This window comes from Sturnira hondurensis, unplaced genomic scaffold, assembly GCF_014824575.4.
Source record: "Sturnira hondurensis isolate 20B ecotype Veracruz unplaced genomic scaffold, ASM1482457v3 Scaffold0018728, whole genome shotgun sequence".
Taxonomy (NCBI): Eukaryota; Metazoa; Chordata; class Mammalia; order Chiroptera; family Phyllostomidae; genus Sturnira; species Sturnira hondurensis.
The window spans coordinates 17,905,318-17,922,677 of NW_028091359.1; the positions used below are offsets into that span (position 1 = coordinate 17,905,318).

General features: G+C 39.0%; 1 protein-coding gene across 2 annotated transcripts in view; it reads left to right on the forward strand.

Annotated features, from left to right (window-relative positions):
* The first annotated feature begins 9,585 nt into the window (after positions 1–9,585).
* Positions 9,586–17,360, forward strand: part of NSRP1 (nuclear speckle splicing regulatory protein 1) — a 31,213-nt gene continuing 23,438 nt past the window's right edge. The window contains exons 1-2 of one of the 2 annotated variants that reach the window (XM_037070279.1): positions 9,586–9,643; positions 10,821–10,911. In XM_037070279.1, the coding sequence (XP_036926174.1) occupies positions 9,624–9,643; positions 10,821–10,911 (111 nt within the window). In that variant the 5' untranslated portion in view covers positions 9,586–9,623. Of the gene's footprint in view, positions 9,644–10,025; positions 10,112–10,820; positions 10,912–17,360 lie in introns of those variants that run through there. The other variant, XM_037070278.1, reaches the window with a different exon arrangement.

Below are 17,360 nucleotides of genomic sequence, written 5' to 3' on the forward strand. Positions count from 1 at the left end.
CCCAAGAAGGAACACACCAAGGCACATCATAATTACATTAGCCAAGACTAAAATGAAGGAGAGAACCCTAGAAGCAGCAAGAGATAAGGGGACAGTCACCTACAAAGGAGTGCCCATCAGACTGTCAGCTGATTTCTCAAAAGAGACCTAAAAGGCAAGAAGGGGCTGGAAAGAAGTATTCCAAGTCATGAAATCCAAAGACCTACATACAAGATTGCTTTATCCAGCAAAGTTTTCATTCAGAATGGAAGGACAGATAAAGTGCTTCTCAGATAAGGTCAAATTCAAGGAGTTCACCATCACCAAACCCTTATTATATGAAATGTTAAAGGGACTTATCTAAGAAAAAGAAGATAAAAAATATGAACAGTGAAAGGACAGCAAACTCACAGTTATTAACAACCACACCTAAAACAAAAGCAAACGAAGAAGACAGCTAGATCAGGAGCGAAACCATAGAAATAGAGATCACATGGAGGGTTAGCAACAGGGGAGTGGGAGGAGGAGAAGTGGGGAGAAGGTACAGAGAATAGGTAGCATAAACGGTAGGTAGAAAATAGACAGGGGAGAGGGCAAGAATAGTATGGGAAATGTAGAAGCTAAAGAAATGGTGACACATAAATATAAACTAAAGGAGGGGAATGGTGGGGGAGGGGGTGTGCAGGGTGGAGGGGAATGAAGGGGGGAATTAGAACAATTGTAATGGCATAATCAATAAAATATATTTTAAAAATAAAAAATTTATTTATAGATTTATATTTACATTCATTTAACTATATCAGCATGCCATGGTGTGGTGGTATGCTGCAAAAATTTTTAAAACATGTGCCACAGCACACCAGTTAACTACTTAGTGTCTGATATTGCATGCTTTAAAAATTCTTGCAGCACACAGGTTGAAAATCACTGGACTAAATTGGTTTATTGATTTATTTAAATTAACTTCTATAATACCTCAGGTGCCTAGACTTGACTGGTTGAATTTTTATTAGCTCCTTCTCCATCGCTTATAGGTAACAATGATATTGTATGGTGAAGACAATGCAGACGACTTTTGTTCACTATTGTGGTTTTCCATGGTCCAGGGACAATATAAGATTTCAAGATAATGACATTGGAATATCAGAAAAATCTCTTATTGGCTCTTTTTTTTAACATCTCTTTTTTTAAAATATGTTATTTATTTATTTTTTTAGAGAAAGGGGAAGGGAAGGAGAAAGAGTGAGAGAGAAACATCAATGTGTGGTTGCCTCTCATGTATCCCCTACTGGGGACCTGGCCTGCAACCCAGCCATGTGTCCTGACTGGGAATTGAACCAGCGACCCTTTTCTTCACAGGCCTGTGCTCATCCCACTGAGCTACCCCAGCCACGGCTCCTATTGGCTCTTTTAACAGCTTTATTGAAATATAGCTCACATACTATACAATTCAGTGGTTTTTAGTATAGTCACAGAATGTACTAAATTCTGCAACCATTATAACAATTAATTTTAGAGTACTTTTTTACCCCCATCAGAAATCCCATACTCATTAGCAGTTAATTCCCATTTTCCCCCACTCCGGCCCTAGGCAAAAACTAATCTTGCTTTCTCTATGGATTTGCTATTCTGGATATTTTATATAAATGGAATCATACAATATGTGGTCTCTGGGAACTGACTTCCCATTCCTTCTTAAAGTAAACGTGATCATTGGGCAACCAGACAACCAGCTGGCCTTAACTTCCACAGACATCCCCAATCCACTGACTGAGAAGACCCTCTGCAGATAATTTTGGGACTTTCCATTCCACTCCTAGGTCTCATGCAATGCCACTCCCACCTAACCTCACACCCCGTCGTTATTAACTCTGTTTATACTCTCTCCTACGAGATCTTACAAATATCTCTCCCAACAGACAAGATCAATTAACTCAATACTGCCTGTTTCTTTGTCCTTAGGGATGACAATTACCCTTGGTGGGTGTTTCATCTCCTAGTTAATAACTGTAGTTTACCTCTCCTCAGTCTACTGCCTGAGTTTAGACTGGCCCACAGACCGCAACTGGTGACGTACCTCCAAGTGACCACATTTTGTTCCATATGACCCTGACTCTCCTCCAACCACAGCTATTTAAATTGGAATTGACCCCTTGTCAAAGGGAGACCAATTGTGAAATGAACTAATATAAAGGTACCCAAACCATGGACAAATCAAACTAGAAATAGCAATAGGAATGGTGTCTAAAAGGACATTGTTTAAAGAGGGCAAAAGTGTCATGACAGGCCTTTAAACAAATTGAAACATACTGCCTTCCAGACACTGCAAGTTAGCAGAAGCTGTAGGTAGAGAAAAGGTTAGAGAATGATTACTTGGTTAGGGAAAAGAATGGACACAACGAAAAGCAGAGACTCAAAGAGTAGGGAAATGACATTAGCCACATTAATGTCCAAATATTAAATAGATGATCCAGGAGTTTGGGTGCTGAGGTCCTCACGGTTGTCTTGGATCCAGTACCAGTTGACTGTTCTGTTCTCGACGTCTAGGAAAGTCAGAATGCTCTGTTGTGTAACAAGCAGGAGTATGGTAATGATGTAACTACCGTTTACTGGTTTACTCTGCTCTGTCCTTCTGGCATCTTCAATTAAATTTCCCAAACTTGGCTTCAAAATGTCAGGCTTCTCCATGTCTCTGATTCACCGCTGCAAGTACCACCATTGCTGCAAACCCTGCCAAGTGATTGGAGCTTGAATTCTCTGCAACACATTATCTGGAAAATCAGCCTTCTAGCTTTGAGAAAAATCTCTTGAAGGCAGTGGGAATATACAGAATTCAATACACCAGTTTAAAAGGTAACATTGTATTGAGCTGTACTTTGTGTAACTAATTCTCCATTCAGTTTCTTTAAGCAAGAGACAAATAGCCCAAGCTGGGGGCTTTATTTTTGCCTTTTATTGATTCTTTTTATTTTTTTATTTTTTGAAAGATTTTATTTATTTTTAGAGAGAGGGGGAGGGAGGGAGAAAGAGAGGGAGAGAAAGATCTATGTGTGAAAGAAACATTGATCAGTTGTCTCTTGCATTCCCCCAACCAGGGACCTAGCAGGCAAACCAGGCACAAGCCCTGACCTGGAATCTAATCAGTGATCATTTGGTCTGACTGACCTCTCCCAACCCACTGAGCCACACCAGTCAGGCCTGATTTTTTTTTTTAACAAAGTTAACACATACTCGTACTTTAAAGAATCATCCAGTGGTACAAGGTTTGTTAAGACCAGAGCATTTCCCAGCTCCACCCCACTCCTATTTTCCTTGCTTCTGAGGCAACTACTTTTAGTTCTTTTAGCCCAGGAGTCGACAATACAGGCTAAATCTGGCCTGTTGCTTGCTACAATAAAGTTTTATTGAAAAAGACATACCCATATTGTCTTTAACTGCTTTCACACTTCAAGGACAGAGATAAGTAGCTGACACAACACCTATGATTCACAAACGTAAATATTTACTATCTTACCCTTTGCATGAAGTTTGCCAACACCTATTTTGGCTTAGCTTTGACAGTTGCCTCCATATTGCGAAATAACATGCTGTGTGGCTATGTTTTTTTCTCACCTAGACAATATTTATTGGCCTCCCAGTATAAAACACAGAGATTTAGCTCCCTCCTCAGCATGTGGAAGAACATATGCATATAAATTTCCCATCCCTCCATTCTTCCCAATATAATTATATTGTAATTTAGATTAGAAGAGATCAATATTCAGTGCTTGCATTATTTAAAAAGATTTTATTCATTTATTTTTAGAGAGAAGGTAAAGGAGGGGGAAACAGAGGGACAGAAAAATCAATCAGTTCCCTCTTGCACACTTCCAACTGGGAACTTGCCCCGCAACCCGACCATGTGCCCTAACAGGGAATTAAACTTGCAACCCTTCGGTTTGCAAACTGGCACTCAATCCACTGAGCCACACCAGCCAGGGCAAGTGTTTGCATTATTATAAATATGTATGCTATTTATGACTCAGACATATAAGAAATTACAAGCATTTTCCTTTTCTGAACATCTTTATGCTTTCCCTGGAGGTAATGTCAAAAAAAATTCTAGAGTGGCTGGATTGACTATAATAATATAACACAAAGATTTCAGAGCAAAGAATAATTCCATGACCAAAAAGGTCATTTCATAATGAAAAGGGGGCCAATTAAGAATACATAGCTGCTTAACAACAAAGCAAACAAGCAAGCAAAATATAACCAAAGACACTGAAATAGAGAACAGGCTGACAGTGACCAGAGGGGAGAGGGGAGGGAATTTCAGGGGAAATAAGGGAGGGATTTAGAGGAACCTATATAAAGGATAAATGGACAACAACTGAGAAGGGTGGAAATGGGAGGGAGGGGGGAGGATGGGGGGTGGGATGGGATGGGAGTAATAGACAGAAAACTGTACTTGAAAAATAATTTTAAAAATTGGAAAAAAAAGAAATTAAAAAAAAAAGAATACATAGCTGCTTAAATATTTATGTACTTAACAACAGAGTTTCAAAATACATGGAAGAAAACTCCAAGTCTGTAGAGAGAGAAGTAGATTACTGTTGTGGGGGCTGGAGGTTTGGAAGGAAATGGGCGTGACTAACGGATACATAGTCTGGGGTGGGTATTAAAGATATTCTGAAATTGATTCTAGTGATGGTAGCACAACTCTCTGAATATACTACAAATCAATGAATGGTATACTTTAAATGGGTGAATTGTGGGTATGCGAATTGTATACCTCAATAAGGCAATTTTTAAAATGATTATACTAGACAGATATCTGGATCAACAAAAAGAGTTGGAGACACTGGAAATGGTAAATATGTGGGTAAACATTTTTTTTAAATTAGGTAAGCAGTTTTTATTGGGGTTTTTGGAGCATTTTATTTTTATTTTTTAAATATATTTTATTGATTATGTTATTACAGTTGTCCCACTCCCCCCTTATTCCCCTCTGTTCTGCACACCCCCTCCCACCCCCATTCCCCCACTTTAGTTCATGTCCTTGGGTCATATATATAAGGTCTTTGCCTTCTACATTTCCTATAATATTCTTAACCTCCCCCCGTCTATTTTGTACCTACCATTTGTGCTACTTATTCTCTGTACCTTTTCCCCCTCTCTCCCCAACCACTCCCCAGTGATAACCCTCCACATGATCTCTATTTCTGAGATTTTGTTCCTATTCTAGTTGTTTGCTAAATTTGTTTTTGTTTGTGTTTTTGTTTTAGGTTCAATGATTAGTAACTGTGAGTTTGTTGTCATTCTACTGTTCATATTTTTTATCTTCGATAAATCCCTTTAACATTCCTATAATAAGGGCTTGGTGATGATGAACTCTTAACTTGACCTTATCTGGGAAACTTTATTTACCTTTCCATTATAAATGATAGCTTTGCTGGATAGAGTAATCTTGGATGTAGGTCCTTGCCTTTCATGACTTGGGATACTTCTTTCTAGCCCCTTCTTGCCTGAAAGGTCTCTTGAGAAATCAGCTGACAGTCTTATGGAAACTCCTTTGTAGGTAACTGTCTCCTTTTCTCTTGCTGTTTCTCGGAATCTCTCCTTCATTTTAATCTTGGGCAATGTAATTATGATGTTTCTTGGGTCCAACTTCTTTGGGACTCTCTGAGCTTCCTGGACTTCGTAGAAGTCTATTTTCTTTGCCAGATTGGGGAATTTCTCCTTTATTATTTTTTCAGATAAGTTTTCAATTTCTTGCTCTTCTGCTTCTCCTTCTGGCACCCCTATGATTTGGATGTTGGAATGTTTAAATATGTCCTGAAGGTTCCTAAGCCTCTCCTTATTTTTTTGGATTCTTGTTTCTTCATTCCGTTCTGGCTGAATGTTTCTTTCTTCCCTCTGCTCTAAACCATTGATTTGAGTCCCAGTTTCCTTCCCATTGCTGTTGGTTCCCTGTGCATTTTCCTTTATTTTGCTTTTCATAGCCTTCACTTTTTCCTCTAATTTGTGACCATATTTAGCCAATTCTGTGAGCATCCTGATTACCAGTGTTTTGAAGCCTGTATCTGATAGGTTGGTTATTTCTTCATCACTCAGTTGTATTTTTTCTCTAGCTTTAATCTGTTCTTTCATTTGGGCCATTTTTTATTTTTGTCTCAGTGCATCTCTTACATAGTAAGGAGTGGAGCCCTAGGTGTTCACCAGGTCAGGGCAATGTGGGTTGCTGTGTTGTGGCAGCAATGTATGTGGGGGAGAGGTCCAAGAGGAAACAGTGCCCCTGGTTCTGCTCTCTGCCAGTTTTCAGTCACTTCTCCTGCTACCCACAAGCAAATTGGGCACTTCTGGTGCTGATTTCTGGGTGGGTGGGTTTCTCCAACAGACTGTCCTATGATGCTGGGAGTTCCTCTGGCTGCCTCAACCCACACAGGTGTTTTCAATCAGAGGTTTGAGGCTTTATTTCCCCGTGCTGGGACCCTGGGTTGCTAGGTCTATCTCGTTCCCCAGTTGTTCCTACTGGTTTATCTGCACTCAAATGTGGGACTGCTTGGTCTGCCAACCGCCACCTTGCCTGCTCTGGTCCTCCAGCCACTGCCTTGCCACGAGTCCTCTTCACTTAGCTGCCTATCTCTGCCCCTCCTACCAGTCTGGATGAATATTTCTTCTTTAACTCCTTGGTTGTTGGACTTTATACAGTTCAATTTTCTGTCAGTTCTGGTTATTTTTTATTTTAAAATTTGTTGTTCTTCTTTTGGTTGTGCAAGGAGGCACAGTGTGTCTACCTACACTCCATCTTGGCCAGAAGTCCATATTTTTATTTAAAAATATTTTGAAAGATGATTGATCAAAGCAATACTATATTACGCATTTATAACATAGATTGAAGGTACGTGGCAACAATAGCATAAAGTCTAAGAGAGGAAAAATGGAAGTACTCACACTTTTGTAAGTTGGTTTTTTTATCCTCACCTGAGGACATTTTTTTTCATTGTTTTTAGAGAGGGAGGAAGGAGAGAGAATTAGGGTAGAACATTGATGTGAGAGAGAAACATTGATTGGTTGCCTTTTGTATGCACCCCAGCCGGGGACTGAACACACAACCTAGGTATTGCCCTGATGGTATTGCCCTGATGGTATTGCCCTGCAGTCTTTTTGTGTACGGGATGATGCTTCAACCAACTGAGCCACCCTGGCCAGGGCTGCAAGATTTTTATATTAAACATAAAGTGTACATTTTCATTTGAAGATAGACTGTGGTAAGTGAAAGATATGTACTGGAAACCCTAAAGCAACACCTTAAAAAAGTAAGCAAAGAAGTATGTCTAATAATCTAGCAATGAGGTAGAATTATGAAAATCTTAAACTGAATCATAAAAATTTCTGGTTAATCCAGAAGTGCAAAAAAGGGGATGAGAGGAGAACAAAGAACATATGGGAAAATAGAAAATAAATTGTAACCATGCTGCAGATGAAAAAGGGGCCACATACTAAATCTGGCAAACTTTGGGAAGGCCTACATGGCAGGCCTTAAACTTAGTAACCACAGAAGATAGTCTGAACATAAAAATTCCTAACTAAAAGCAAGTCACAGTGGGCAGTCATATCCTAGGCTCATAGCTTTCTGGAGAAAGGTCAATCTTTACCGTAAGTAAGCCTGTCTACTGCCTTTTTTTCATAAGATAACATACGTCTGGAATGTCAGAGTAGTATCTTTCTCCACACCCTCATGGCACAACCACAGCATCAGAGGATGAAACCACAGAAGCACTCATTATCTTGTTTCCCACATACCACCTCTGTATGCTTGTAAATGTTATTAACACTACCGTTCACACCAATTAAAAGCATGTCTCTCCATTTTACTTTTTACGCAGTCTGAGAGTCCTCTAGCTCCCCTTTCTTTTCTCCCAACCCCTTAATCTACCACCAACACATTTCATGTAACCCACCCTCCTTATGTCTCCTTGTATTCTAATGGATAAACTGCAAAAATGACATTCTCTGGAGCATTTTCTCATCTGTTGAGATTTTGCTTCTAGCAATGGTCAGTTTGGCCCAAATAAACTCACAAAAATTCTCTATAGGTTTCTTATATTAACACCATGTAATAATAATAACTTTAATGAAAATGTTCTAATCACCCAAATTAAAAGGAAGCAATTTGTCAGACCAGATAAGAAAGCAGGACCCAACTATATACTATCACCAAGAGATCCACTTTGAATATAAAGACACAAATAGACTAAAACAGGTTAAAAGGACAGAAACAGATGTATTGTGCTAACAACCAAAGCTGGTTTTGTTAATATCAGATAAAGTAGATAAGAAAAATAAAAAAACAAAAAAGGACCATTTCTTCTATTCCAGAGAAAGAATGTTTTACATAAGAGTGTTTGGAGAATGTTTCAAGTGTTATTTAGGAATCTGGACGAATCATTAGTACCATTATTGCCTTTCCTTATTAATCATGTTTGAGAGGTCATGAAGTCAAAGTGGTCCTGATTTTGCAGTCCTGATTTTACTTGAGAATAAACTTATGATAGGAGAGAGGTACCATTGTTATGCAATAAATATGAAGATTTTACACAGAAGAAAAAAGAGGGTCATTTCTTCTTCTTCTTCCTTTTCTTCTTTTTTAAGATTTCATCTATTTTTAGACAGAGGAGAAGAAAGGGAGAAAGAAAGGGAGAGAAACATCAATTTGTGCTTGTCTCTCACACACCCCCAACCAGGGAGGGACCTGGCCGGCAACCCAAGCACAGGCCCTAACTGGGAATCAAATTAATGACCCCTCCTTTTTCAGGTCGGTACTCAATCCACTGAGCCACACCAGCCAGGGCTAGAGAGGGTTATTTCTTAATGCTATAGGGGTCAATGCAATAATAAATCCCAAATATTTCAACATACATGAAATAAAAATAGATGGAATTAAAAGGAGAAATAGACAAATCCACAATTATAGTTGAAGATTTAAACGTCCTTCTGTAGACATTGAAAGATTTCTTGGGCTGCTATAAGACTAGTTTGGAATGGGCCAGGAGTAAGTGGGGGCACAGACTGAATGTTATTAGAATTTTAAAAAGAAAGTATGGCATATGATTTTGATTCCTATACCCAGAGGCACCACGGTATCATTTTGGTCCTATAATGAGACACTGCATACAGACTTTCATCTTCTGCCAAATTACTCTGAGTCAAATATACTCACGCTGAACACCTTAAAGGAAAAAAGAGTTGATAGCCTAGGGGTAGCGGTTTTCAAACTTGAGTATCAGAATTACTTCTGGGCCCCAGCCCAGAATTCTCGATTCAGTAGCTCTAGGATAGGGCGCGAAAATTTGGATTTCTAACAAATTCTTGGATGATGCTGACCGGCTGGTGCTGAGACCAGACCTTGGGAAACAGTGGCCCAGAATTTTGTCATTCTTTTCCTCCAGTGCTTTCGAGGTAGTCAATCAGTTTCCAAAAGACATCCAAAACCAAAGGAATCGGTGAGAAATAGTGTTTGAATCCACTCAAAAAATACTCCAGCCGCTAGGTGGGTTCCAGGACGCCCGAAGCCGCGCGAGAGTTTACGTGATGACGTCAGCGCCTGTGTCAGAGTCACGTCGTCGTCGACGGCCACGTTCAGCGGAGCCTGGAGCAAGATGGCGATTCCGGGCAGGCAGTGAGTGATTGGGAGTTAGGGTTAGGCTGGGGGTGTGAGAAACCACGGCGACTGTGTCTTTGGCCGGGCAGTAGAACAGCGCTGGAAGTGAAGGGGCTGTATAATCAGGAATAGAGACGGGGAAGAGCGAGAAATCCTGAGGAACAAATACTTCCCCTCCCCACCCCCTGTATTTTCCAGGATGGAAGCCCGAAGTTTGAGGGAGAAACTTGTGAGGAAATAAAGGAAGTTAGGCTGAGGGGCAGAGAGCGAGACTTTTCTATTTTCCAAAAGCTCGGTCTGAGGCCCCTCAGTCTTGCTTCCTACCCCGCGCTTGACTTTCTCCCGGTTTGGATGCCTTCAGGGGCAGTGAGAAGAGACAATCCCTGGCTTCCTTAGAAGGGCCTTGTTCTCCTTGGCAGCTCAAGTCTTGATTCCCGCCCTCCCTTCCAGTTTTAGGAATATTGTGCTGAGAAGCCACAGAAAAGGGTAGGCATATAGGGAGTTGGGGTTTACGTTGCTGCAAGAGAAAAATACTGTATGTGCTTGGAGTTTTTACTTTTGATATACAATCCGTACTTCTTGACGTGGCTTCCCGTGCTTGCTGCATCTTAAAGGCCAAAATGTCAGAAACTAAATAAGTCGGCTCTGGTGGGATGGTTCTCTCAGATGCTCCAAGACAAAAGCAAGTGATCTTAATAAAGTGTAATGGGAATTTACCCTATAGCTACTTGGGCTTTTCAGTTAATTTTAAAAAAAATTTGTGAGTGATGTTACCCACTACCTTCTTTAAAATGTGTGTAAGTACACAGTAGGGGAGAAAAAAAATTTTTTGACTCTTGTTAAGCCACAAGGATAATTTAGAGCCTTTTTATTTTTAGTGAACATGAACAGAGCTTTCAACTAACATGTTCAATTTAACACCTTACTATCATTTTACCATCTAAAACATTTTCAGGTGTGTCAGTTACTTTGATTAAAATGATATTTGGGCTTGGCCTTGTCTACAAATAACCACTTAATTAAAAAATCTTAACGTGTTAGAATTTTAAGACCTCTGAAGATCAGAAACTGTTATGTGTTCATAGGCCATGACATGTTTTGACTTGGTAGCTTCATCTAGAAGATGTAATGAATGTATTATGTTTTAACATTTAAATATAATGGTGTAATTTCTATTTCAAAAAACAATATGCAGGTATGGGCTTATTTTGCCAAAGAAAACACAGCACTTGCACCCTGTTTTGCAAAAACCATCAGTGTTTGGGAGTGATTCTGATGATGATGAGGTAAGGGAACCTATGTTTTTCTACCAAATTAGAAATATATGTATATTTTTAATTTGAACTTGTGATTTTGATATCTTTGCTTGTCTTAGTTATTTGTCAGTACAGTGTATATGAAGTATATTGTAATTTTCAGAATTATCAAAAGGAATAAAGGAAGAAGGTCCACGGATTTTCTTTGTAAGAGATACATGGATAATCTGATTTTTCTTCCCAAAAGTTATGAATTTCAGTTATTTTTAGGCATTTACACAGTTATTTCAGACAACTGATGCTGATGTAACAAAATTGTTGGTGTAAAGTGCCCTAAAAATGAGCTGTTGAGATGTTACCAATTTCCTAGAAATATTTATTAGTAGTTTCTTATGAGATTACTTTTGTGGTTATTTAGTCTCTGCTAAATGTAATTGCTTGTTTACAGTTATCATAGTAAGTAGTGTTGCCATAGGTGTTACTACAATAACATCTAGTATATTTTGTATTTTAGTGGCCAGGACAGCATTTTCCTCTGAAACCCATAGTTTATAGTAGAAATAACACCAAATGTATTCTTATCTCATACAGTACCTAAGTCATTTTCTATATTTCTAAAAGACTTTTGTGTCTGTTGATCTGGCACTTCTTTTTTCTAGCAGAAAAAACAGCTTCTCTTTCAGTTTTTACTAATTATCAATATATAATAGCAGAGACAGGCAATTGGATATACTTGATACTCTATTTTTTGCTCTCCTGCTGAAGAAATTGACTGTAGATGGCTCACCTTTTAAAAAATTGAAGTATAATTTACCTATAATAAAGTGTGTGGATTCTAAATGTATATAGGTTGATAACATTAGACAAACAAATATGCCCCAGTCAGGATGTATAACATTCTTTTTTTTTTAATTTTTAAACTATATTTTATTGATTATACCATTATAGCTGTTGTTCTATTCCCCCCCTTCATTCTCCTCCACCCTGCACACCCCTCCCCCACCATTCCCCCCCTTTCATTTATGACCATGTGTCTCAAGTTCATTAGATTCTATAGTTCCCCTACTATTCTTGCCCTCCCCTCTATTTTCTACTTCCTGTCTATGCTATTTTCTGTACCTTCTCCCCCCTTCTCCTCCTCCCACTCCCCTGTTGCTAACCCTCCATGTGTTCTTCATTTCTATGGTTCTGCTCCTGATCTAGCTGTCGTCTTGGTTTTCTTTTGTTTTAGGTGTGGTTGTTGATAACTGTGAGTTTGCTGTCCTTTCACTGTTCATATTTTTTATCTTCTTTTTCTTAGATAAGTCCCTTTAACATTTCATATAATAAGAGCTTGGTGATGATGAACTCCTTGAACTTGACCTTATCTGAGAAGCACTTTATCTGTCCTTCCATTCTAAATGAAAGCTTTGCTGGATAAAGCAATCTTGGATGTAGGTCTTTGGATTCCATGACTTGGAATACTTCTTTCCAGCTCCTTCTTGGCTGTAAGGTCTCTTTTGAGAAATCAACTGACAGTCTGATGAGAACTCCTTTGTAGGTGACTGTTCCCTTATCTCTTGCTGCTTCTAGGGTTCTCTCCTTCATTTTAGTCTTGGCTAATGTAATTATGATGTGCTTTGGTGTGTTCCTTCTTGGGTCCAACTTCTTTGGCACTCTCTGAGCTTCCTGGACTTCGTGGAAGTCTATTTTTTTTGCCAGATTGGGGAAGTTCTCCTTTATTATTTGTTCAAATAAGTGTCCCACTTGTGGCTGTTCCTCTTCCCCTTCTGGTACCCCTATAATTCGGATGTTGGAATGTTTAAAGCTGTCCTGGAGGTTCCTAAGCCTCTCCTCATTTTTTTGAATTCTTGTTTCTTCATTCTTTTCTGGTTGGATGTTTCCCTTCTGGTCCACTCCACTGATTTGAGTCCCAGTTTCCTTTCCATCACTATTGGTTTCCTGTGCATTTCCCTTCATTTCAATTAGTTCAGCCTTCATATGTTCCTCTAATTTGTGACTATAATCAACCAGCTCTGTGAGCATCCTGATCACCAGTGTTTTGAACTGTGCATCTGAGAGTTTCGCTATTTCTTGGTCGCTTAAAATTATCTGTTCTGGGGCTTTGAGTTCTTCTTGAGCCATATTTTGGCTGTTCATGCCTGTTACGAATGAGGAGCAGAGCCCTAGGTGTTCACCAGGGTGGGGCAACCCAGTCTCTGGGTTGTGATGCTGTATGTGGGGGCGGGGTCAAAGGAAATCAATGGCAGTCCTCTCTGCCTCCTCCCACCACTGGACCGCGTGGTCCATCTCACTGCTCACTCCTTTGCTGGGTTAATCTGCGCTCTTGCGAATGTGCAACTGTGCTCAGCCTGCTCCGCACCCTCACTGGGTCCACGGTGCTACCCTGGCTGCCTGTATACCTGGGTCGCCTGGGTCGGGGGATCCTTCCTGCCCGACCCTGCTCCGCTGCTGGCTCTGCCCCTCTTACCGGTCCCCGTTGAACGGTTCGTTGTTGTTGGACTTCCGTATAGTTCAATTTTCTGTTCTTTGGCTGTGTCTTTGTTTACTAAACCTTTGTTGTATTCAAATTTGGTTGTGGGAGAAGGCACAGTGTTTCCACCTACGCCTCCATCTTGGCGGAAGTCCAGGATGTATAACATTCCCCCCTCTCCTGAAAGTTCTTTCATGCCCCTTTGCAGTCAGTCTACTTCCCCACATTCTTCCCCCCACTATTTTGTGATTTTGATTTACATTTCCCTGATGGCCAGTGATGTTGGCCATTATGTGTGTATCATCTTTAGAGAAATGTCTCTTTGTATCATGTGCCTATTTTTAATTGAGTTATTTGTCATTTTGTTATGAATTGTAAGATTTCTTTGCACATTCTAGACACAGGTACCTTATTAGATATAATTGTGAATATTTTCTCCCATTCTGTAGGTTATCTTCACTTTCTTGATAATGTTCTTTGAAACACAAAAGTTCAATTTTGAGGAAGTCCAATTTATTTTTTTCTTAGGTTGCTAACTCCTTTGACATCGTACCTAAGAAACCATTACTTAATCATGGTCATGAAGATTTATACCTATGTTTTTGTCTAAGAATTTTGTAGTTTTAGCTCTTAAATTTAGGTCTGTGATCCATTTTGAGTTAATTTTTATATACTGTATGAGGTAGGGGTCCACCTTCATTCTTTGCCTGTGGACACTTGATGTTGCCCCAACATAGTTTGTTGAAGACTCTTCCCCCATTGAATTGACCGTACCCTTATGGTTTGTTTTAATATACAGTAAATTTTAAAATCACTTAACCATGGATACAACAGGAAAAATAAAACATGCTTATCCTGTAGTTTCACATAAATCAAGCTGGAATACCGTGTACTATGAAACAGCTTATACCCCAGTTTGATAAGAAGGGGTTTACATAAGTAACCCAGAAAGTTTTCTTATTGTATTGCTGTTTCTTTTCCATTATGAAATGAGACTGATGGTGGCTGGAGGGTGGGCACACTAGAGTCTGAAAAGCTAAGGCTAGGCCATTTCACCGTGTTCCTCCCCTCCCTCCCTCCCTCCTTCCCTCCTCCTTCTACATAGAGGGACTTTAACTCAGAGAATTGGTTACATAAGTGGTAGAAGATGTGAGAAGCCAAAACAAGAGTGGTGAAGCAAACCAGAGATTAGCAATAATAAGATACTGCTAAGTAGTGTTAGCACTAAGTAGTGTTAAATTGAGAGAAGCAGGTAGGAGATGGATCCCAGAGGCCAGGGGCTCAGGTTATGAGGGGGGAATTGGACTTCACTGGAGAAATTCAGTCTTAGGTTGAGAGAAACAGAGAGAAAAACTTTGTCTTATCCCTTTCTCCTGCTCTCCAGTGTACAGTCTCTGTCTTTGATTGGTAGAGCCTCACCAGAAACCACTGAACAGGGAGCTGCAGCTTAGTGTTTAAAAGAATATAAAACTGTCTTTAGCATAATTTCCTTACCTATAAAAATTCAGTCTGGTGAATTCTAACTTATCCTCATACTACTAAGTAAATTCTTAGTTGAGTATGTTATTTAAATACTTGCCATGTTTGAATAGAAAATCTCTTATTTAAAAATTAATCAACAATTTAAGCAACAATAAAATTATTGGTGCTTTGGAAAATATAGAGAAAGATATTTTCATTTACATATATTGTTATGCTTATGGATTCCCTCCAGAGGAAGGCATTTGCTATGCATGGGAAGAACTGCTATGAAACGGATCCATCTATTGTCTTCATCTATTCAGCACAAGCAGTTAAGAGCCCAAATTTAAAATAAGACTTCCCTTCCAATGATCCATCAGAGATTGTCCTACCAAATCAATCCTATTTGAATATGTGCTTTAATCCAGAGTTAGTTTGCAAATGGGACAGTGATAGTCTAGAATCTTAAATTATTATTTCAATAGTCCCTCTTTTAAAAATGATCAGAATTAATTAGAAGTAATCATTATTTTGTTCATGGGTAAGAGAGATGAAGAGTTTTTACCCCCTGTGATTTAGAGGTTTGTAGTCTATCCAAATGCTGCTGTCTCTCTGACTATAAGTGTTTGGGTGGTTTTGCTATGAGAGTAATTTTTTCCAATCCCATTGCCACCACCTTTATAACTTCCCTTGTGGATTATAGTAGTTTTGTAACTAGTTTCCTTATCACCTGTTTCTCCAAATTTAGTTTTAATCACAGTTACTCTCTTGTTCTTAAACCTAATTGTATTTAAAATTTAAACTGCTAATCCTGACACTGAAAGCCCTCCCTTTGCTTCGCTTCAAAATGCTTATTAGCATTTTCTCGTAACCGTGCTCCTCCCATGCAAAGCTCACTGTCATGTTTGTATTTTTTCACAAGTCTGCTTTTCTCCACTCTGGAAGTCTTCCCATTTTATATGTCAGAATTGTAGCCATGCTTTAAAATCCACTGCAAAAGCTGCGGCTTTCAAGATTTTCCCCACTGGAAACAATCTCCTCCCTTTTGTGATACTGTTTACCTTTCTTAGAACATTTATCTTTTTATACGTTATATTTATACGCAATTTTTGTCACTACATTAGACTATGAGCTCCACGAGTCAGAATCTGGATATCTGTTGGCTTCCAAAAATAAGTAAAATTATTTACTCAGATGTTTTAGCTGTCTGTATTGCAAAGAGCCAGGTAGTAGATGTTTTAGGCTTTGCAGGCCAATCTCTCATATTGTGAAAGCAGTCATTAGACAATACATGAATGAATGACCATGACTAATAAACGTGTTCTAGTAAAACTTTATTTACAAAATGGTAGGTGGCTGGATTGGGCTGTTACTTGCTGACCCCTGATCTATCCATTCTCAACAGTACTGGTTATAGCCAGCATTTCACAAGTGTTATAAGGTGGTTAGTGATTAACATAGATGTTACATGACAGTTGAAACATGAGACTTCATTTTAGATATTTCTCCATGATAAATACTTGCTCATTTTGCAGAGCATAATGAATTTTCTTTTTAATCATGCCAGTTCAGATGCTTATTTCTAGACAGTAATATTCTTATGAGATCCAGTTTTACAACTGAGTATGTATTCTATGAATAGGTATGATCCATACAATCTGGGAATTTTTGATTTTGGATAAAGGTGCAAAACTCCTTGATTTCTTTAAAAGAGAGTAGTAAATTAAACTAGGTAGCTAAAATTTATTAGTGTCATATATATTAACTATGTCATATAAATTGTGGATGACAGCAATAACTGCACTTTGATTCACTCAGACACAGTGGCATAGTTATTTTATAGATTAAGCTTTCATTTTCATAAGATACAAAGCATTTATAAAAACTATAAGAAAAACACTAAAACCCAGGAGAAAATGAGGGGAAAAAACATTTACAGACAAATAGAAGAAATAGAAATATTTAATAAACATTCAAAATATTTCATCTTACTAGATAAAGTGTAAATTAGGACAGTAGTGAGCTGCCATTTGTTTACTATATTAGTGAATACTTTTAATAAATAATAATGGCAAAGTTTTGGTGAAATGGGAGTGCAAAATTTTTTTTAAGATTTTTATTTTTTAGAGAGAGGGGAAGGGAGGGAGAAAGGGAGAGAAACGCCAGTGTTTCTCTCCAGCTCCCCCCCGTACTGAGGATCTGGCCCGCAACCCAGGCATGTGCCCTGACTGGGAATTGAACCAGTGACCCCTTTGATTTGCAAGCTGGCACTCAATCTACTGAGCCACACCAGCCAGGGCTGCAAAATTTTGTTAACGTGAGTTGATGTCCCTTTTAATTTTAATTTTAATTTTTTTTAACTTTTTAAAAAAGATTTTATTTATTTATTTATCTTTAGAGGGGAAGGAGAGGGAGAGAAACATCAATGTATGGTTGCCTTTTGTGCGTCCCCTGCTGGGAGTTGCCTGCAGGGAACTGGCCTGCAACCCAGGCATGTGCCCTGACTGGGAATCGAACCGTGATCCTCTGGTTTGCAGGCCCGCGC